An 18,078-nucleotide genomic window follows, 5' to 3' on the forward strand; every position below is an offset into this window, starting at 1 on the left:
CACGTGCAAACGTCTGTGAGTCATAGTAACGAATTCTTAATTCATGGCCACAAAATCTTTCATTTCCCCCCACGTTTACCACAGTAAGAGATGCTAAAACAGTGATTAAAACAACAATAAAATAAACCTGCGAATCTAGAGGGTGAGACGGCGAGGATTTGGGAAAAGAAACAATAAATAATATTAAATTCGTGAACATCTAGCTAAACAGAACACAATCAACCGCATACAGCTTGATTTAAATGTATGCACTCGAACGGCATGAATCCAAAAGCATGGTCGCGATGTAACATTTGTCTGCTAACCAATTATTTATCTTATTAACAAAGCTTTGTACCTCACTTGTGTCATAATACTCGCATTAAAATGGGTAACAGTGTGTTTTGCCGTTGCAACGCCGGTGGATCACATCACAGCCCCACGCGCCGTACTTGCGTTTGGGATCATTTTATTTTAAATCCCGATAATGTCAATTGCAAACATTGCGACAATGTTTTAAAATAAAACAACGAGCACCATGAAACCATTTAAAAAGGCGCATTCAGCGGTCTCCGTGACAGGATATGAAACAGCCCACAAAGTATAATGATCCCGTACGTAATTACGGCGCGCTCTCTTCATTTTATCAAATGATCATAATCACATTCATTCATTTTACGATCCTGCTACTAGCCTTTTACTTGGACTAAAACCCCTTTTATTTTGGGTGAGGAAGCTGGCGTTTTGAGTGGCATTTGCAAGTGACTATATGCTCATGCAATAGACGCATTTCGTAGTATTAAAGTTAACGATTAATCGATTAATTGATGGTTAATTTAAACGACGATCGATTGTGGAAATGATCGAAAATTGACATCCCTAATCCAGGGCCATACTCAAAAAAAAACTTTCCAAAACTTATATGAACCCATTTGGCACAGAAATAGTCATGCATCCAACTCCTTTTTTAAGACTTTGGTCATGTTTAGCATTAGAATGCAACTGTTTAGCACTAATTAAAGGGCACCTAATATGCAAATCCACTTTTACATGGTGTTTGGACATAAATGTGTGTTGGCAGTGTGTGAACACAACCACCCCACAAAAATAAAAATCTACCCACTCATTTTTTTAATCCCCTTTAAACCAAGTAAATCTCACTAGGCCTGCCGTTTTGATTCTCACAGCAGTGTGACATCACATTTCGGAAGCCCGGGCCACGGGGGTTGATTGACAGCCGTGCATTGCTATAGTTTCCGCCCTCAGCGGTTATGCTGTCCTTAATTTTCTCCACGCTCGAGCAGCTGTAACGTCAACAATGTCTTGCAAGCAATCCCGGTGCTCTGTGTTTAGATGTAAGATAACATAATGTAACATAAAATTCGTAATTTTCTCCCAAAATCCGAGCTGCTGAGGATGCTGTGGATTACTTTCATTTTTCATGCGCCTCAAAATCTACCTAAATACGAGCATCACTCCAGACTTCTTCGTGAATGTCTTGTCGTTGTAGTGCTTACCGTTTTAACTGTATTTGTGTGCGTACATTTAATATTTTGAACTGATCAGCGCCGCACTTGTGAGATTAGTTTGCGCCGTTCATAGCGAGAGATTCTTTCGGTAGCACGGTCGCACGGCTCGGTCAATTGTCATCAGCGCGGCGCAAGCTCTGTAACATCATGCTGTTTCGTCCCACTTTCAGTGCATTTGGCTTCCCATATGTATGGCTAAACACCTGTCTAGTTTTTAATGCCACCGAAACTGGAATTTTGCATCTCTATATTCTGTTCTTTCCTACATTGTAGATCATCTACTTTTTAATATCTTATTTAACTGGTGGTCAAGTGTATCTAGCTGAATCTAGGGCTGTAGTACTCAAGTCCGGTCTCATTTTTCTATCGTCTCGGACTTGTTTGGCTTTCTCTTTCTTTCCAAAGCACTTTGTAGCCTCCGCTCTATGCTTGCGCTCCTGTGGCATCTGCCGTTGCTAAGCAACCAGGACCTGTGCTGGTCTCCATGAAGACGTGGCGGTTTCAGCAAAGGATAAATAGATTTACAGCACTAAAAATCCCTTGCAGTAGCTCTGCAACTAAATTTATTTAAAAAATGGCTATCCTTGTACAGCTATGATCAGCTGTCTCTCCATCTTGGCTTAGCTTTCAATTTTGTTACGGGAAAGGATGAAGCTGATTAGCTGGTTCTGAAAAGTTTAGATGTTTCTAATTTAATTTTCTATCTGTTAGATTGTGTTTTATTAACGTCTACACCTACCCCAGCCCTAAACTTACTTTACAATAATGAAATAATTATTGTTGTACAGTGTGACGAAAATTACGCTGTATGTGCGCATGCCCAGTAGCGCCAAACGTATCCCTTATAGCCTTGACTCATCTGAACGCCTTTGATTGGCCATTGCATTAATAAACTCAATGTAATTGTATGTTGTAACGCTCACCGGTGTTAAAAAAAAAAAAAAAAGCTTTTTTGTTGGCCCTAATATGCACAGTTAATTATTAATTTATTTATCACAAGTAATCATCATTGCAAAAAAAAAACCCACTTATCACACATTTCCTCATATCACATAATTTCCTCATTTTGTGCAGGACTATTATTACAAAGGCAAAATCAATGCAAATCAGTGGATATGTCCATGTTATACACAATTATTATTATTATAAAGCAGTATAATATATATAATATATTATATATAATATTGTATAACAATACTGTTACACTATAATAAAAAGACTGAAAATGTGAAGTTGCACTTCAGCTTGTGTGAAATTGCTATACCTAAAGTTAATAAAATGTAAATAAAAATAATTAATAAAGACACACTAGAAACTTCCAGATAGGTGTGTTAAGACAGTTGGAGCTAAAGTCTGCAGGGCATTGGCCCTCCAGGACCTAGTTTGAAGACCCCTGTCCTACAGAGTTGTTACTTTGCACATGCGTTTTGATCATTACAAATAATAATGCAAAATTATTTTCTTAGAATAGAAGATATGCTGTCTCTCGCATCACATACATTATCAATAATTGAGTATGTGGTCTTGAAGAGGATCCATTTTTTTTCTCTCATTTGGACTCGGTCTTGACTTGGACTCAAAATGTTTCGACTTGGACTTGACTTGGACTTGAACCTCTTTGGACTTGGTCTTGACTCGGTCTCGACTAGTCCTGGTCTTGGACTTGTCTTGGACTCGACAAAGCTGGACTTGACTCCAGCTCTAGCTGAATCCTTAGCCATCTTCAAGAAACGGCTAAAACCACATCTCTTCAATCTTTATTTGACCCTCTAACTCTATCACTCTCTATTCTGATTCTATTTGATCTATCTGTCTTTTTAAAAAACACACACACACACACTTGACCCTCTATCAATTGCATATTTGATCTCTAACTGCTAGCTTTTCTTGAAAAACTAGCACTAGGTTTCTTTTTTCTATCTACTTGTTTCTTAAAAAAAAAAGTTTTCTTTTTTCTATATTATATCTACTCGTTTTCTTTAAAAAAAAAAAAGTACCTTGCTACGTGTGCTGCGTTAGGTTAACTGCGACTTGTTATAGCACTTGCATGTTGTTGGTCTTTTGTTGGTTTTTGATTGCTTCTATTTTCCACATTTGTAAGTCGCTTTGGATAAAAGCATCTGCTAAATGACTAAATGTAAATGTATCTGTGTGTGTGTGACGAGATGAAATAAAATAGCCATAACATGTTGTAAGTCATCACATTTTAAGTGAAGAGATGCCATTTGAAATTTTACAACAGTTATTCAAATCTTGAAACTAAAAGGGCCCTCTGTGTTTTCCCATTACAGCGAGGAGCTCTGTAAAGAAATGGTGGATGGTTTGAGGATAACATTTGACTTTACCCTTCCACTAATCCTACTGTACCCAAGTGAACAAGCTCAGTTCAAAAAAGTCAGCTCCTCCAAGTTCTTCCAGCCAATCATTGACAGCGCAACCTGCACCAGTAGGTAAGAGAGTAAACAATGAGTAAACTGTACTAAAGACATCAATTTGTTTTGAAATGCCATATTGAACTTAGGAAATAATTTGTTCATTTGTAACCATTTTTTTATGGTTTACAAATGTTGTCCTAATACTGTATCGGATCATTGATTTGACTTATTTATACTATGACTTGGGATTGCCATGATATTCAGTAGCTGATGCAAATGCCTTAATGTCACTTTAATCATACGTCATTGTATGCTACTAGCTAGTACTGTGATACCACTTTTTTTCGCATGTATTTATATAGTGTTTTATACAGTATATCTGCATACACGTGCTACATTATCCTACTTGGTTCTGTTCAGTTTTTGTTTTTTTTCCAAAATGTACAGTCATGTCAATAATCTTGTTGAAATATTAATTGTCCTTTAAGCTCCAAATGCACAAGCAATCAAACCACAGGCAACAGTGATAAGGAATCTAAACTCCAAACCTAAAGGTGACAGAAAGGAGAAAAAACTTTGGGAGAAACCAGGCCCATCTCCTCTGGTCTAAATTAACAAACATTGTGTGACTCAATCCCAATCTCACAAGTTTTTTTATTTACATTTACATTACATTTAATCATTTAGCAGACGCTTTTATCCAAAATGACTTGAAGACAATAGAAGCACTCAAAATCAACAAAAGAGCAATAAATGACAAGACTCGGTTAGCCAAGGTGTTTTTTTTTTTTTTTTTTTTTTTTGTGTACTGATATTATTCAAAAATTTGAATACAGGAGAGCAAAATATGCCCTGCCAGAATTTAGTGAAAACGTTGGTGGAGTTGTAATCTCTTTGACATCTTGAAATAAGGCTGCTTGATTATGGCAAAGATCATAATCATGATTATTATGGATGTACCAATACTAAATTTCTCAGCCAATTCCAAGAGATGGGGCCCCTCTATCACTGCAACCACAGAGAGAAGTCTGCTACATTTTGATTATATCTTGGTGGACTAACGTAAACCAGGTAAGGCTTCTAGGATAACTACCTGAAGGTAGTTGAGGACCCCTTGTACCAAGCCTGGGAAGGAAAGGTGCAATTATCATTTCTGCCCTTTACCCATCATGAAACAAATTTCAAAACAAGTTTTTGGCCTGTGACTGCCATACAAATTCTTTAGGATTTCCAGATGTGGCAGCAGTGTCTGAAACAAATACAGTCAGGTCCATAAATATTGGGACATCGACACAATTCTAACATTTTTGGCTCTATACACCACCACAATGGATTTCAAATGAAACGAACAAGATGTGCTTTAACTGCAGACTGTCACCTTTAATTTGAGGGTATTTACATCCAAATCAGGTGAACGGTGTAGGAATTACAACAGTTTGCATATGTGCCTCCCACTTGTTAAGGGACCAAAAGTAATGGGACAATTGGCTTCTCAGCTGTTCCATGGCCAGGTGTGTGTTATTCCCTCATTATCCCAATTACAATGAGCAGATAAAAGGTCCAGAGTTCATTTCAAGTGTGCTATTTGCATTTGGAATCTGTTGCTGTCAACTGTCAAGATGAGATCCAAAGAGCTGTCACTATCAGTGAAGCAAGCCATCATTAGGCTGAAAAAACAAAACAAACCCATCAGAGAGATAGCAAAAACATTAGGCGTGGCCAAAACAACTGTTTGGAAAAGACCCGGAAGACCACGGAAAACAACTGTGGTGGATGACCGAAGAATTCTTTCCCTGGTGAAGAAAATACCCTTCACAACAGTTGGCCAGATCAAGAACACTCTCCAGGAGGTAGGTGTATGTGTGTCAAAGTCAACAATCAAGAGAAGACTTCACCAGAGTGAATACAGAGGGTTCACCACAAGATGTAAACCATTGGTGAGCCTCAATAACAGGAAGGCCAGATTAGAGTTTTCCAAACGACATCTAAAAAAGCCTTCACAGTTCTGGAACAACATCCTATGGACAGATGAGACCAAGATCAACTTTTACTAGAGTGATGGGAAGAGAAGAGTATGGAGAAGGAAAGGAACTGCTCATGATCCTAAGCATACCACCTCATCAGTGAAGCATGGTGGTGGTAGTGTCATGGCGTGGGCATGTATGGCTGCCAGTGGAACTGGTTCTCTTGTATTTATTGATGATGTGACTGCTGACAAAAGCAGCAGGATGAATTCTGAAGTGTTTTGGGCAATATTATCTGCTCATATTCAGCCAAATGCTTCAGAACTCACTGGACGGCGCTTCACAGTGCAGATGGACAATGACTCAAAGCATACTGCAAAAGAAACCAAAGAGTTTTTGAAGGGAAAGAAGTGGACTGTTATGTAATGGTCAAGTCAATCACCTGACCTGAATCCAATTGAGCATGCATTTCACTTGCTGAAGACAAAACTGAAGGGAAAATGCCCCAAGAACAAGCAGGAACTGAAGACGGTTGCAGTAGAGGCCTGGCAGAGCATCACCAGGGATGAAACCCAGCGTCTGGTGATGTCTATGCGTTCCAGACTTCAGGCTGTAATTGAAAAAGGATTTGCAACCAAGTATTAAAAAGTGAAAGTTTGATTTATGATTATTATTCTGTCCCATTACTTTTGGTCCCTTAACAAGTGGGAGGCACATATGCAAACTGTTGTAATTCCTACACCGTTCACCTGATTTGGATGTAAATACCCTCAAATTAAAGCTGACAGTCTGCAGTTAAAGCACATCTTGTTCATTTCATTTGAAATCCAATGTGGTGGTGTATAGAGCCAAAAATGTTAGAATTGTGTCGATGTCCCAATATTTATGGACCTGCCTGTATACACTGACCAAAATTATAAATGCAACACTTTTTTTTTGCCCCCATTTTTAATGAGCTGAACTCAAAGATCTAAGACTTTTTCTATGTACACAAAAGGCAGATTTCTCTCAAATATTCTTCACAAATTTGTCTAAATCTGTGTTAGTGAGCACTTCTCCTTTGCCGAGATAATCCATCCACCTCACAGGTGTGGCATATCAAGATGCTGATTAGACAGGTGTGCTGATTAGACAGGTGTGCCTTAGGCTGGCCACAATAAAAGGCCACTCTAAAATGTGCAGTTTTACTGTATTGGGGGGGTCCGAAAACCAGTCAGTATCTGGGGTGACCACCTTTTGCCTCACGCAGTGCAACACATCTCCTTCGCATAGAGTTGATCAGGTTGTTGATTGTGGCCTGTGGAATGTTGGTCCACTCCTCTTCAATGGCTGTGCGAAGTTGCTAAATATTGGCAGGAACTGGAACACGTTGTCGTATACGCCGATCCAGAGCATCTCAAACATGCTCAATGAGTGACATGTCCGGTGAGTATTCTGGCCATGCAGGAAGTGGGCATTTTCAGATTCCAGGAATTGTGTACAGATCCTTGCAACATGGGGCCGTGCATTATCATGCTGCAACATGAGGTGATGGTCGTGGATGAATGGCACAACAATGGGCCTCAGGATCTCGTTACGGTATCTCTGTGCATTCAAAATGCCATCAATAAAATGCACCTGTGTTGGTTGTCCATAACATACGCCTGCCCATACCATAACCCCACCGCCACCATAGACCACTCGATCCACAACATTGACATCAGCAAACCACTCACCCACACAACGTCATACATGCTGTCTGCCATCTGTCTTGTACAGTGAAAACCGGGATTCATCCGTGAAGAGAACACCTCTCCAAAGTGCCAGACGGAATCAAATGTGAGCATTTGCCCACTCGAGTCGGTTACGACGATGAACTGCAGTCAGGTCGAGCCCCCGATGAGGACGACGAGCATGCAAGTCTTAGATCTTTGAGTTCAGCTCATAAAAAATGGGGGCAAAAACAAAAGTGTTGCGTTTATAATTTTGGTCAGTGTAGATCATAAAGACTCATTCAAATTAATTCATAACTATTTGAAAACCTAACAATTTATGCTAACTACAGCACATCCAGTTCATACTTATTAAAAGAAATATGTATTTTCTGTGACAGCTGTATAGTACTACAATTTACACAAATGCAGCTGTTAAAGTGAACAATGAAAGACACAGTCACTTAACCATTTAGAGTAGACAGCAAATGTCCAGCGGAAGTTCATTGGGAGTTGGTGAAAGAATGGGATCTGAGAAAAACTCTTGCTGCTTCTGGGGAGTATAGCATTTTAGGTTAACTTTGATTGAGAATGACTTTCAGCCTTGCAGGATAAAGAAGAAAATTCTGGATGCCAGCTTCTCTCATTAACTTCCTAACTGGCGCAAATGCACTACTTCTTTTTGCGGTGACCGGAGAAAAATCTGGAAAGAAAAACAGCATTGCTCCATCTGAAGTTTTCACCGGGGCGTGAAGTCTGGCGGCCCGCAGAATGAGCTCTCTGTCTGTGTACCGCAGCAATTTAAAGTTGAAAACCCGTGGTTTAGCGTGATCTGAGGAGAGCCTTGTGTACACGCGATGTGCCCGCCAGAGATGGGAGCCATGTTGGTAGCGATTTTTTTTCAAAAAGCCCATAGGGTCATCCTTTTTGGAAACTTCAGGCAATCCAACCAGACGCTGATTGCTGTGCCTATTGCGATCCTGTAATTCCACAACCTTTTGCTCGAGCGCGGCAACTCGCCCATCGTGGTCTGCGATGTTTTGTTCTCTCATCTCCCCTGTAAGACGATCTAGAACATAGCGACTGGACAACTGGCATGTGAGAAGCTAATTCATTCCGCATCGCCGTCAACGTAGTTCTTAGAATGTCCTCAAAGTGTGTAACAGTGTTCGCCATCTTATCCACCATATCGCTCGCGGTCGATAGCTTGGATTTCTTCTTAATCGGAGAACCCGACAAAGACAACTCCTGCTGTTTTGGATTGTATGCCATCAGGGAAAGTATCATTAATGAATAAAACTTAAAATAAAATGAAAACAAATCAGCAAAAAGGGGCCAAATGTATGGAGCTCTACTAAAGTGCGACTAGGTTCATGAGCACGTCACGTGACTCACCCTAACCCTACCCTTAAACCTACCCCCCAAACAAAACTTTATGCATTTTTAGATTTTCAAAAACGTAACCAAAAATACAAATAAATAAATAAATAAAATCATGCCCCCTACAAGGTCAAAATTTACTGGTATTACTTTCCTTGTGGGGACATTTAGTCCCCATAAAATAGGGAATGCCAGGCACACACACACACAGTCAGGACATGCATATATGTGGGATATTAAGGTGTACTCTGTACTGCAGGTACTAAAGATATAATGGTGGTGATGTTGCATCTTTTTTTCTCTTTTTTTAAGTTATTGAATCAATTGAGGTGTTTGAAATCCCAAATAACATTGTTCATAATTTTCACTTTTATTAAAGGACTTTCAGAGAACGTTCCCCCAGTCCTGGCCAGAATCCCTCTACTCCCCAGTCCACAGACAGCCAACCAGCTCTGAGTGAATCCTCCAGTGTCCCCGTCATCATGGCAACCCCACCTAAGCGGAGACGCTGTGCCTACCTGGATTCTGATTCCACCCAATCTTTGCGTCGCTCCACACGCAATACATCTGGAGGGGATCGAGCAGCAGAACCTGGGGGTGGAGGCAGCAGCAATGCTTCTCCTCAACCAAAGCGAAGACCTGCTGAGGTGCAGGCACCACTACCCAAGTTCTTCCTCAACCTAGAGAAGAGTGAGTCACACTTTCTGTGTCCCAATTTATTTCTTAAAAACAGCCTGAGACTCACCGCGCCTTCAAAACAATACAACCGAGGTGCATTGACCAAAAACGTTTCCGAAGTCAAGTCACCTTTATTTATATAGCACTTTTAACAATACAGATTGTGTCAAAGCAACTTCACAATATCAAAATAGGAAAATAGTGTGTCAATAATGTCAAATGGCAAGATTAAACACTCAATTTTCATCAAGACATTTCATTATTGAATTTAGTGATGTCATCGTCCAGCTCAGTTCAGTTTAAATAGTATGTGCAATCAAGTCGACAATATCGCTGGAAATGAAGTGTCCCCAACTAAGCAAGCCAGAGGCGACAGCGGCAAGGAACCAAAACTCCATCGGTGACAGAATGGAGAAAAAAACCTTGGGAGAAACCAGGCTCAGTCGGGGGGCCAGTTCTCCTCTGGCCAAACGAACCAGCAGTTCAATTCCAACTGCAGCAAAGTCAGATTGTAAGGGCTCAACTGGTTCCAGTGGTCTTTCCCGATGGCTGTCTAAGTGGCGGGGTCCTCACTGGGGATCTGTCTCTGGCGCTCATCTCGGTGTCCTTGTCTCCTCTGATGTTCAGGGCTGTAGAGGTCGTCTCTGGGTGCTGATCCACCATCTGATCTGGATATGGACTGGATCTGGTGACTGCAGTGACCATCTGGGCTGGATACAGACCGGATGTCGCGATTTGATTTAAGTGTAATGACCTACTTTTGATTAATTCATCCAAACTTTGACAAACTCTGTGACATTCTGTGCTAAATTCCGTTTTTATAACTGGATTCCAAGATTCCTTCCGCGTTTTCTGCATCGCGGAAATCATAGGGCCATACGTGTCAAGAACCGGGTTGACCGGGTACTCTGTACCCCCGGTACTTAAAAAAACCTGGTACCGTGACGTTTTCATTTTTTTAGTACCGACTTGGTACCGAAGTACCGCGTCTTTTGACAACACTACACCATACTTTGTGTGTGCCATTGTCACCTCACACAGAACACACAATATCAATTTGATAACAGCGCCACCTATTGGGGGGAAGTCGTGGCCTAATGGTTAGAGAGTCGGACTTGTAATCCGAAGGTTGCGGGTTCGAGTCTCCGGCCGGCAGGAATTGTAGGTGGGGGGAGTGAATGTCCAGCGCTCTCTCCACCGTCAATACCACGACTGAGGTGCCCTTGAGCAAGGCACCGAACCCCCAACTGCTCCCCGGGCGCTGCAGCATAAAATGGCTGCCCACTGCTCCGGGTGTATGTTCACGGTGTGTGTGTGTTCACTGCTGTGTGTGTGCACGTTGGATGGGTTAAATGCAGAGCACGAATTCCGAGTATGGGTCACCATACTTGGCTGAATGTCACTTCACTTCACTATTGGTCAAAAGTGATAAGCTATTAAATCATATTACTACTGGTTGTATTTATGATTTTTCAGTCATTTTGACAAAGTTCTTAAAATGGCTTCAATTGCTCATTGTTACAGTTAATCTGATGCTTGCTGCCTTGCTTGCTTCTGTAATGCTTGACCCCTTAATTGCTGCTTGCAGCTATATTTTTTATTTATTATTATTATTGCAAAGTGAGACAATTGAAAAGTGTACTCTGTAGCTCAAACTCTGTACCTCTGGTCAGGTTCTTTTTCTCTGTTGTGCAGTTGAATGTATTGTGAGCACTTCTTCCCAATTTCATATTTCCCTATTTCAATTTCTGCAGTTTTAAAATGCATTGATTCATTTTACACCATAATTGTTTTCCTTACTTTTAGATAGAATTACCAAGCATATCCAAAAGTGTGTGGGGTGGGTGGGTGTGTGGGGTGGGGTGTAGCCTGCCTTGTAAAACTAAACAGCGCAATACAAAAGGGTAAAGGTACCACTTGGATTCCATTTCTCATATTTATATGCATGTACGTATGTGTGGGTTAAAATCACCATAGAGTGCCTTTCAACCTTCACAATACTCAAGAATTTTCGTTTTAATTTCCCATTCGCTTTGTCATATCATAAATAGTAGACACTCAAGTACTATAGAAACATATTAGCTGAGCTCCCACACATTTTTTAGATAATTATGGGCCATTATTCGAAGCATAAACCATAAGATATGTCCACCCTGTCATGGACGTATATATTACTGTTAAATATGTTTTCATTGCAAATTAAGATGCAAATTAAATTTTCTGAAAGATATGATGTCCCTTTCCTAAACAAGGTTATTAAATAAATATTATAATAATAATAAATTATATAATTGCATCCTCAATCACACTGATATACACCCCCCCCCCCCCATTCTTTTTAGTTTTTTAGTTCGTATATATGTGTCCACAGGGCGGACATATATATACGAATATATATATGACTATCCACTCAATATATTTCACTTAAATCAGTGACAGATTAACGAAACAAAATAAAAAAAAATGTGCTGAGTTAGACCTACGGTTCATTGTGACGTGTTCCAAAGTTCTCAGAAAGGAAAACGAGGCGGCAGAAAGTAGTTTTCTTTATTTTGCAAAAGCTTTACAGTTTTATTTGTTTTGCAAAAGCTTGACAGTTTTGAAGGATATCTTGCATCTGTATAAACAACCAGTGTTGGCATGGGCATATCGTGCCAGTGCCTCACGCGCACACAGACATATTTTTGTGACATTGCTTCATTATCAAAATAAAATGCAGTTAAGAAACATGTAAAAGGTTACAGAGCTCCGTTGTCCAATTTGTTGCATTCAGCGTCACCACCGCCCCATGTGCTAGCCGATGTGAATGATGATGTTTTACATCAATCAAAGTACAAAGCTTATAATAAATTATATTTTATCATCCAGATACGTCACGAATATGGAAACATTTGGATTTGTGCCGAATGATAGAGGTAGGCATCAGTTTCACCTTAAATTAATTTGTTTTTGGATTGACGTTTTTATAGCCTATAGGCTATAGCCTTAAATGTAGAGGATCTGTTATGGAGAGAAACTAATAACTGTGTTTATAATGTTTGTAAACATTTTGATTTACCGGCATTTTAGCCTACATCATCTCTGAATGTAATAGCCTAATAAAATGCAACGCAAATTTTTCCCTCAAAACGCAATCTTATACAAGTAGCGTTTTTTTTAACAATGCAGCAAACATTTTTAAATATCTTTAAAAAAGTACTTTAATGTCTTTAAAGCATTAATAGATTTCTTCTTTTGTTTAGTAGCCTACATTTAGGCAAATCTAGAAAAGATGATGCTGTATTGGCTGTGAATAAGCTCAGCGGGTTAAGATATCTCTTCCTGTATTTTTTGTTTATTTTCCTTTTTGTGTAAAGAAAATGCTGTACTTTATTATTATTCTTATTATTATTATTATTATTATAGGCAAAGACCATTTTAAAAAATAACGTTATTAGGGGCCGTTCACATATCGCGCCTAAAACCGCATGGAAAACACTAGGTGTGCCGCTTTCTCCATTTTTCCAAAGCGCTCGGGCGGTTGCGCTCCGGAGGTGTCTGTCTAAGCAACCACTGTCGTTGCTAAGCAACCATCAGCTGCGCTCGCCGTTACAACAAGGACATTTCAGCAATGGATTTCCACCACCGAAAAACCCTTGCTGTAACTCTGCTACAAGATTTATTTACTAAGTAAAGTAAAAAACGGCGCAGTGTTTGGGTGCACCCCATACTTCAAAAACGTATGTTTCAAAAAAAAAAAAAAAAGGCCTGGTTTCAAAGTAACTGAAAAGGTGAGGAAGCTGATTGGTTGCTTCTTGTCACATGACCTGCGGTGCGCTTGCGGCATTCTGAAAAGTTGAGATGTTTTTATCTAATGCGGCACGAACGCATCTGGAAAAAACGACCGCGTCGCTTCCATTATGAGCGAGCATACCGCACGTCTACATTTGAAATAATGAACTTGAGCGCGCAAGACGCAATATGTGAACGGCCCTTAACCATTATTTTTTCTACTCAAACCGGTTTCGGAACGGTAATAATACAGAGGAACTCTGGAACAGAAACGTTAAAATATCTATTCTGCTCGGCGTGAACCGATTGACTTTTTTTTTCGTTTTCAAGCCCTGATTAAAATGCATTTAGACTGATCACAAAATTCAAATCAGCATGATTACAAATGATTTTTACAACAGTTCAATAAGCAAGAAGTTCATTAATAGACTTACGTTTTAGATAGCATATTGCCTGTTTTTGCTAAATTTCGCAAAACAAAAATAATTCTAAGCAAAGCCTTAGCACTGTTTTGCGTCTCCGAACATGACGGTGTTTCGTTCCTGAATGAATCATCCATTAAATGATTAGGTTCAATCGCAATGACTCACTTGTTAAAAGTGATTTGCTGCCACCTGCTGGTGGTTTTAATTTCACATTTTAAAGTATCTTTTTCAAACATCAGTTGCCAACGTTTTCCCCCAGCTTCACAGACCAGGCTTATTCTAGTCCCAGAATAAAATGCATGTTTGAGCGGTCTCATCTGAAAATATCTTGCTCAGACATATCTTAAAATAGTGTCAAGATGTGTCAAGATGCACACCTGTAATGTTTTCTTCTAAGGCATGTTTGTAAAAGTTGCTTAAATATCTTAATTTAACTAAGGCCTAGTCCTGACTTAAGCTAAGTCCCGTTTGTGAAACCGGGCTTTCATGTTTAAAATACCAAAACATTATTTATGCATTTGTAACTGCAGGTTAAAGCATTACATGTCCCTCTGAGCTGCATTAAACAGTGTGTAAAAGCATCTAAATGCCATTCAGATGCAACTTCTATGTTTCCTCTTCATTGCAAAGATGCATAGATGCATACACCACTGTATCGTATCGAACCGAACCGTGAATTTTGTGAACCGTTACACCCCATATATATATATATATATATATATATATATATATATATATATATATATATATATATATATATATATATATATATATATATATATATATATATATATATATATATATATACATACATATATACATACATATATATGGATAGATATAATATAGATATATAATCTTGAAATTGCATGTTTCTCCACTGCTTATCCAGAGACTCCTGTTCACAGCGGCTCCTCCTCTCCTTTGCCCTTGACACCCAGCAGGGATTGCACTGGAGGGCTTTTCTCAGGGCTGGAAACCCAGAGGAACTACGAACTAAATGAGGTGAGTCCTAAACCCAGGTTCAAGTCTTGCTTTACTGTCAGTAATAGAAAGGACCTATTAGAATTTAAATATATAAAAAAAAAAAAAAGTGGTGAATGGGATGCGTTCATAACTTGTCATTTTGAAACAAAACATTTTTAAACTGTGTACATGTTGTCATATCAGTCATTATTTACTGGTTGGTTTTTGTTTCACTCTTATTTTTCTCCAGAGCAAATAAATAAATAACTCTCAGACAACTACTTTGTATCCGTGACTCTGTATTTACTGAACTGCTTAACTCAGCCATATCGCTCAGTGTACCACTTAAAAGGGTCCGTGATACAAAATGTGTCAAATAACAATCACATTGTTACAGTTTTATTCAGCAATTTATTAATAGATTTTTTAAAAATCAACTTTAAAATGTATAAAATAACTAATAATAAATAACTAAAATCTTTCAGATTATTATGGCAATGTTACTTTAATTGTATATGTTTATAACGTACTGACACAAAGTTCAAATGATTTGCAATGCATTGTCGCGTCCAGTGTAGATAGGCCACATTAGACACATTTAACATTGAATAAAGCACATAATCATTACCTAAGATTATCACTGTCATATTTTGTATGCTCCTGCTGTGACATTGCAGAAAATAAAAACCATTTCTAAAATTCTAAGTCTAATTCAGTGTCGCTTATTGTCACATGTCGCTTATTGTCACATGTGGTTAAAACAAAAATTACAGGGAAAAGATGCTTTTTATCGCGTCGCGTCGTGTCACTTCTGGTTGAGACACGCGGTATTACAGTTTGATCCCCCCTCAAAAATCGAAGTATAAAAATATTAATGCTGACAGATCTAATAATTGAATCTGCAATTCACGAAAGTGGAGAGAAGAGATCCATTCTGGAGATTGATTTGCATGGCAGACATGGAGATCCAGATTTTTTTTTTGTTTGTTCATTTGTTTTTAATATTCAACTGGCAAAGTTATTCTGTATCTAAATGCAAAAATGTTCATAATTGTTTGAAAAAAACAGACTACTGGGGGAAAAAATCTGAACATTTATCTTGTGACCATCTTGTGACTATTTTTAAAAAAGCAACAATCATCATAATTGTAATAATAATAATTATATATGTGTGTGTGTATATATATTGAACAGAATGGAGATGTGTAAAAAAAAAAATTATTTTGCCTAAATATCATTTTTTTTTTCATTTAGTACTGCCCTTCAGAGGCTACAAAAGATTGTTACATGTTTCTCAGAAGACAAAATAAGTTCAATTCAACCTGATCTTCAAATTCAAAAAGTTTTCCCCAGCTTATTATTTTAAGTCAAGTCACCTTTATTTATATAGCGCTTTTAACAATACAGATTGTGTCAGCACGTAACAGTATCAAATTGGAGGATAGAGTGTCAGTAATGTATAATAATAAGATTAAACACTCAATTTTCAGCTAAAGGCATTTCATTATTGAATTCAGTGATGTCATTGTCTAGCTCAGTTTAGTTTAAATAGTATCTGTGAAATCAAATTGACGATAATCACTAGAAATCAAGTGTCCCCAACTGAGCAAGCCAGAGGCGACAGTGGCAAGGAACCAAAACTCCCTCTGTGACAGAATGGAGAAAAAAACCTTGGGAGAAACCAGGCTCAGTCGGGGGGGCCAGTTCTCCTCTGGCCAGGATATTATTGTTTAATTATTGATTTAATTAAAATTTTAAATGTATAAATGTATTATTGCTATTTTTATATAGTTGCAATTTCTAACAATGATATTATGTAGTTAGGTATTTTGTTTTAAAAATAACAATCCTTTAATGGATTTGAATAATAGAAGTGTAGTAGTGTGTTATGTGTAAACCAGGTTAAAGAAATGAGTCTTTAATCTAGATTTAAACTGACAGTGTGTCTGCCTACCGAACAGTGTTAGGTAGATTGTTCCAGAGTTTGGGTGCTAAATAGGAAAAGGATCTGATGCCCGCAGTCGATTTTGATATTGTAGGTATTATCAAACGGCCAGAGTTTTGAGAACGCAGCGAACATGGAGGACTATATTTTAGTTATTATTTTTAGTTATTACATTTATAGGTAACACTTTATTTTGATAGTCCACTATAGACATTCTACTAACAGTAAGTAACTTTGCAATTACATGTCAACTAGCAGTCATTAGAGTATTAGTAGACTGTCTGCTTAATACATTCTAAAACTTTATTTTGATGGGTCCACAACATACAACATACTGACTATCAGAAACTTTGCAAGTATATGTCAACTTATTCTACTAACCCTAAACCTACCCTAACAGTCTACTCTGAGAGTTAGTAGACATGTAGTTGCAAATTAATGAGAATTAGTTGACATGTAGTTGACATGTAGTTACAAAGTTACTTATAGTTAGTAGAATGTCTAAAGTGGACTATCGAAATAAAGTGTAACCCATTTATATATTTTATAAATGTAATATGCAATAAAATTTAATATTTATATATTTTAGTTATTATTTTTTTCTTGTGGAGTATATATAAACATCTGTTATGTGAAATTCAGGACAGTACTAAATAAAAAATAACATGCAATCTTCATGAGCTCTCTTAATTATAATTTTTTTAATTATTAACATATTTGCATATTCTGCGAGGGGTATGTAAACTTATGAGCACAACTGTATATAAAATTTTTGTATATAAAATTTTTCTAGTCTGTTTACACTAGACTAGGCTATAACCCAACTTGTTGGAAAAGGCTGTTTACACTAATTAAACCAACAGAATCTGGTAACCAAAAAACGACTGGAATAGTGACATTAAGAATCAGCACTGGGGATTCAGCTTTTGACACAACCGCCCCAAGTTCGAGTCTGCTTTTTTCTAAAATGCTGCATGTCAAATGTGTTGTTGAATAAGGCAAAATACTAGATAAGACAAAGCTGATGAGGAGAAAACATTAAGCTACCGAATTCAGCATAGGTTATGTGTGGTTCCCTAATATTAGGAACAAAGTTTCACTTTTTGTATCTTTAGATATTCCAAGATGACTGAATTAAAGAAAACAAAAACCAGAATTTGTTAAATAGAAGGGAAAAAAAGGTCACAGTTCCAGTAAAGTACTTAGATTAATAATAACAAATGTAGCTGGTAAACACCAAGATAAGATCAGACAAAACAGACAGATAAACAGACTGATAAGATACTAAATAAATAGTACTAATATAATAAATACAACGCTTATTTATAATATATACTGTATAACCATAATTGTATTAAGAAATTATGGAGACTAA

At 38.0% G+C, this 18,078-nt stretch overlaps 1 protein-coding gene across 3 annotated transcripts in view; it reads left to right on the plus strand.

Annotated features, from left to right (window-relative positions):
* Positions 1–18,078, plus strand: part of LOC306872831 (MSL complex subunit 3-like) — a 135,056-nt gene that overhangs the window by 96,725 nt on the left and 20,253 nt on the right. For all 3 annotated transcript variants that reach the window (XM_079421698.1, XM_079421699.1, XM_079421700.1), the window contains exons 8-10: positions 3,800–3,958; positions 9,298–9,608; positions 14,685–14,797. In XM_079421698.1, coding sequence (XP_079277824.1) covers positions 3,800–3,958; positions 9,298–9,608; positions 14,685–14,797 — 583 coding nt within the window. The remainder of the gene's footprint in view (positions 1–3,799; positions 3,959–9,297; positions 9,609–14,684; positions 14,798–18,078) is intronic.

The sequence above is a fragment of the Barbus barbus genome (genome assembly GCF_936440315.1).
Source record: "Barbus barbus genome assembly, chromosome: 7".
NCBI lineage: Eukaryota > Metazoa > Chordata > Actinopteri > Cypriniformes > Cyprinidae > Barbus > Barbus barbus.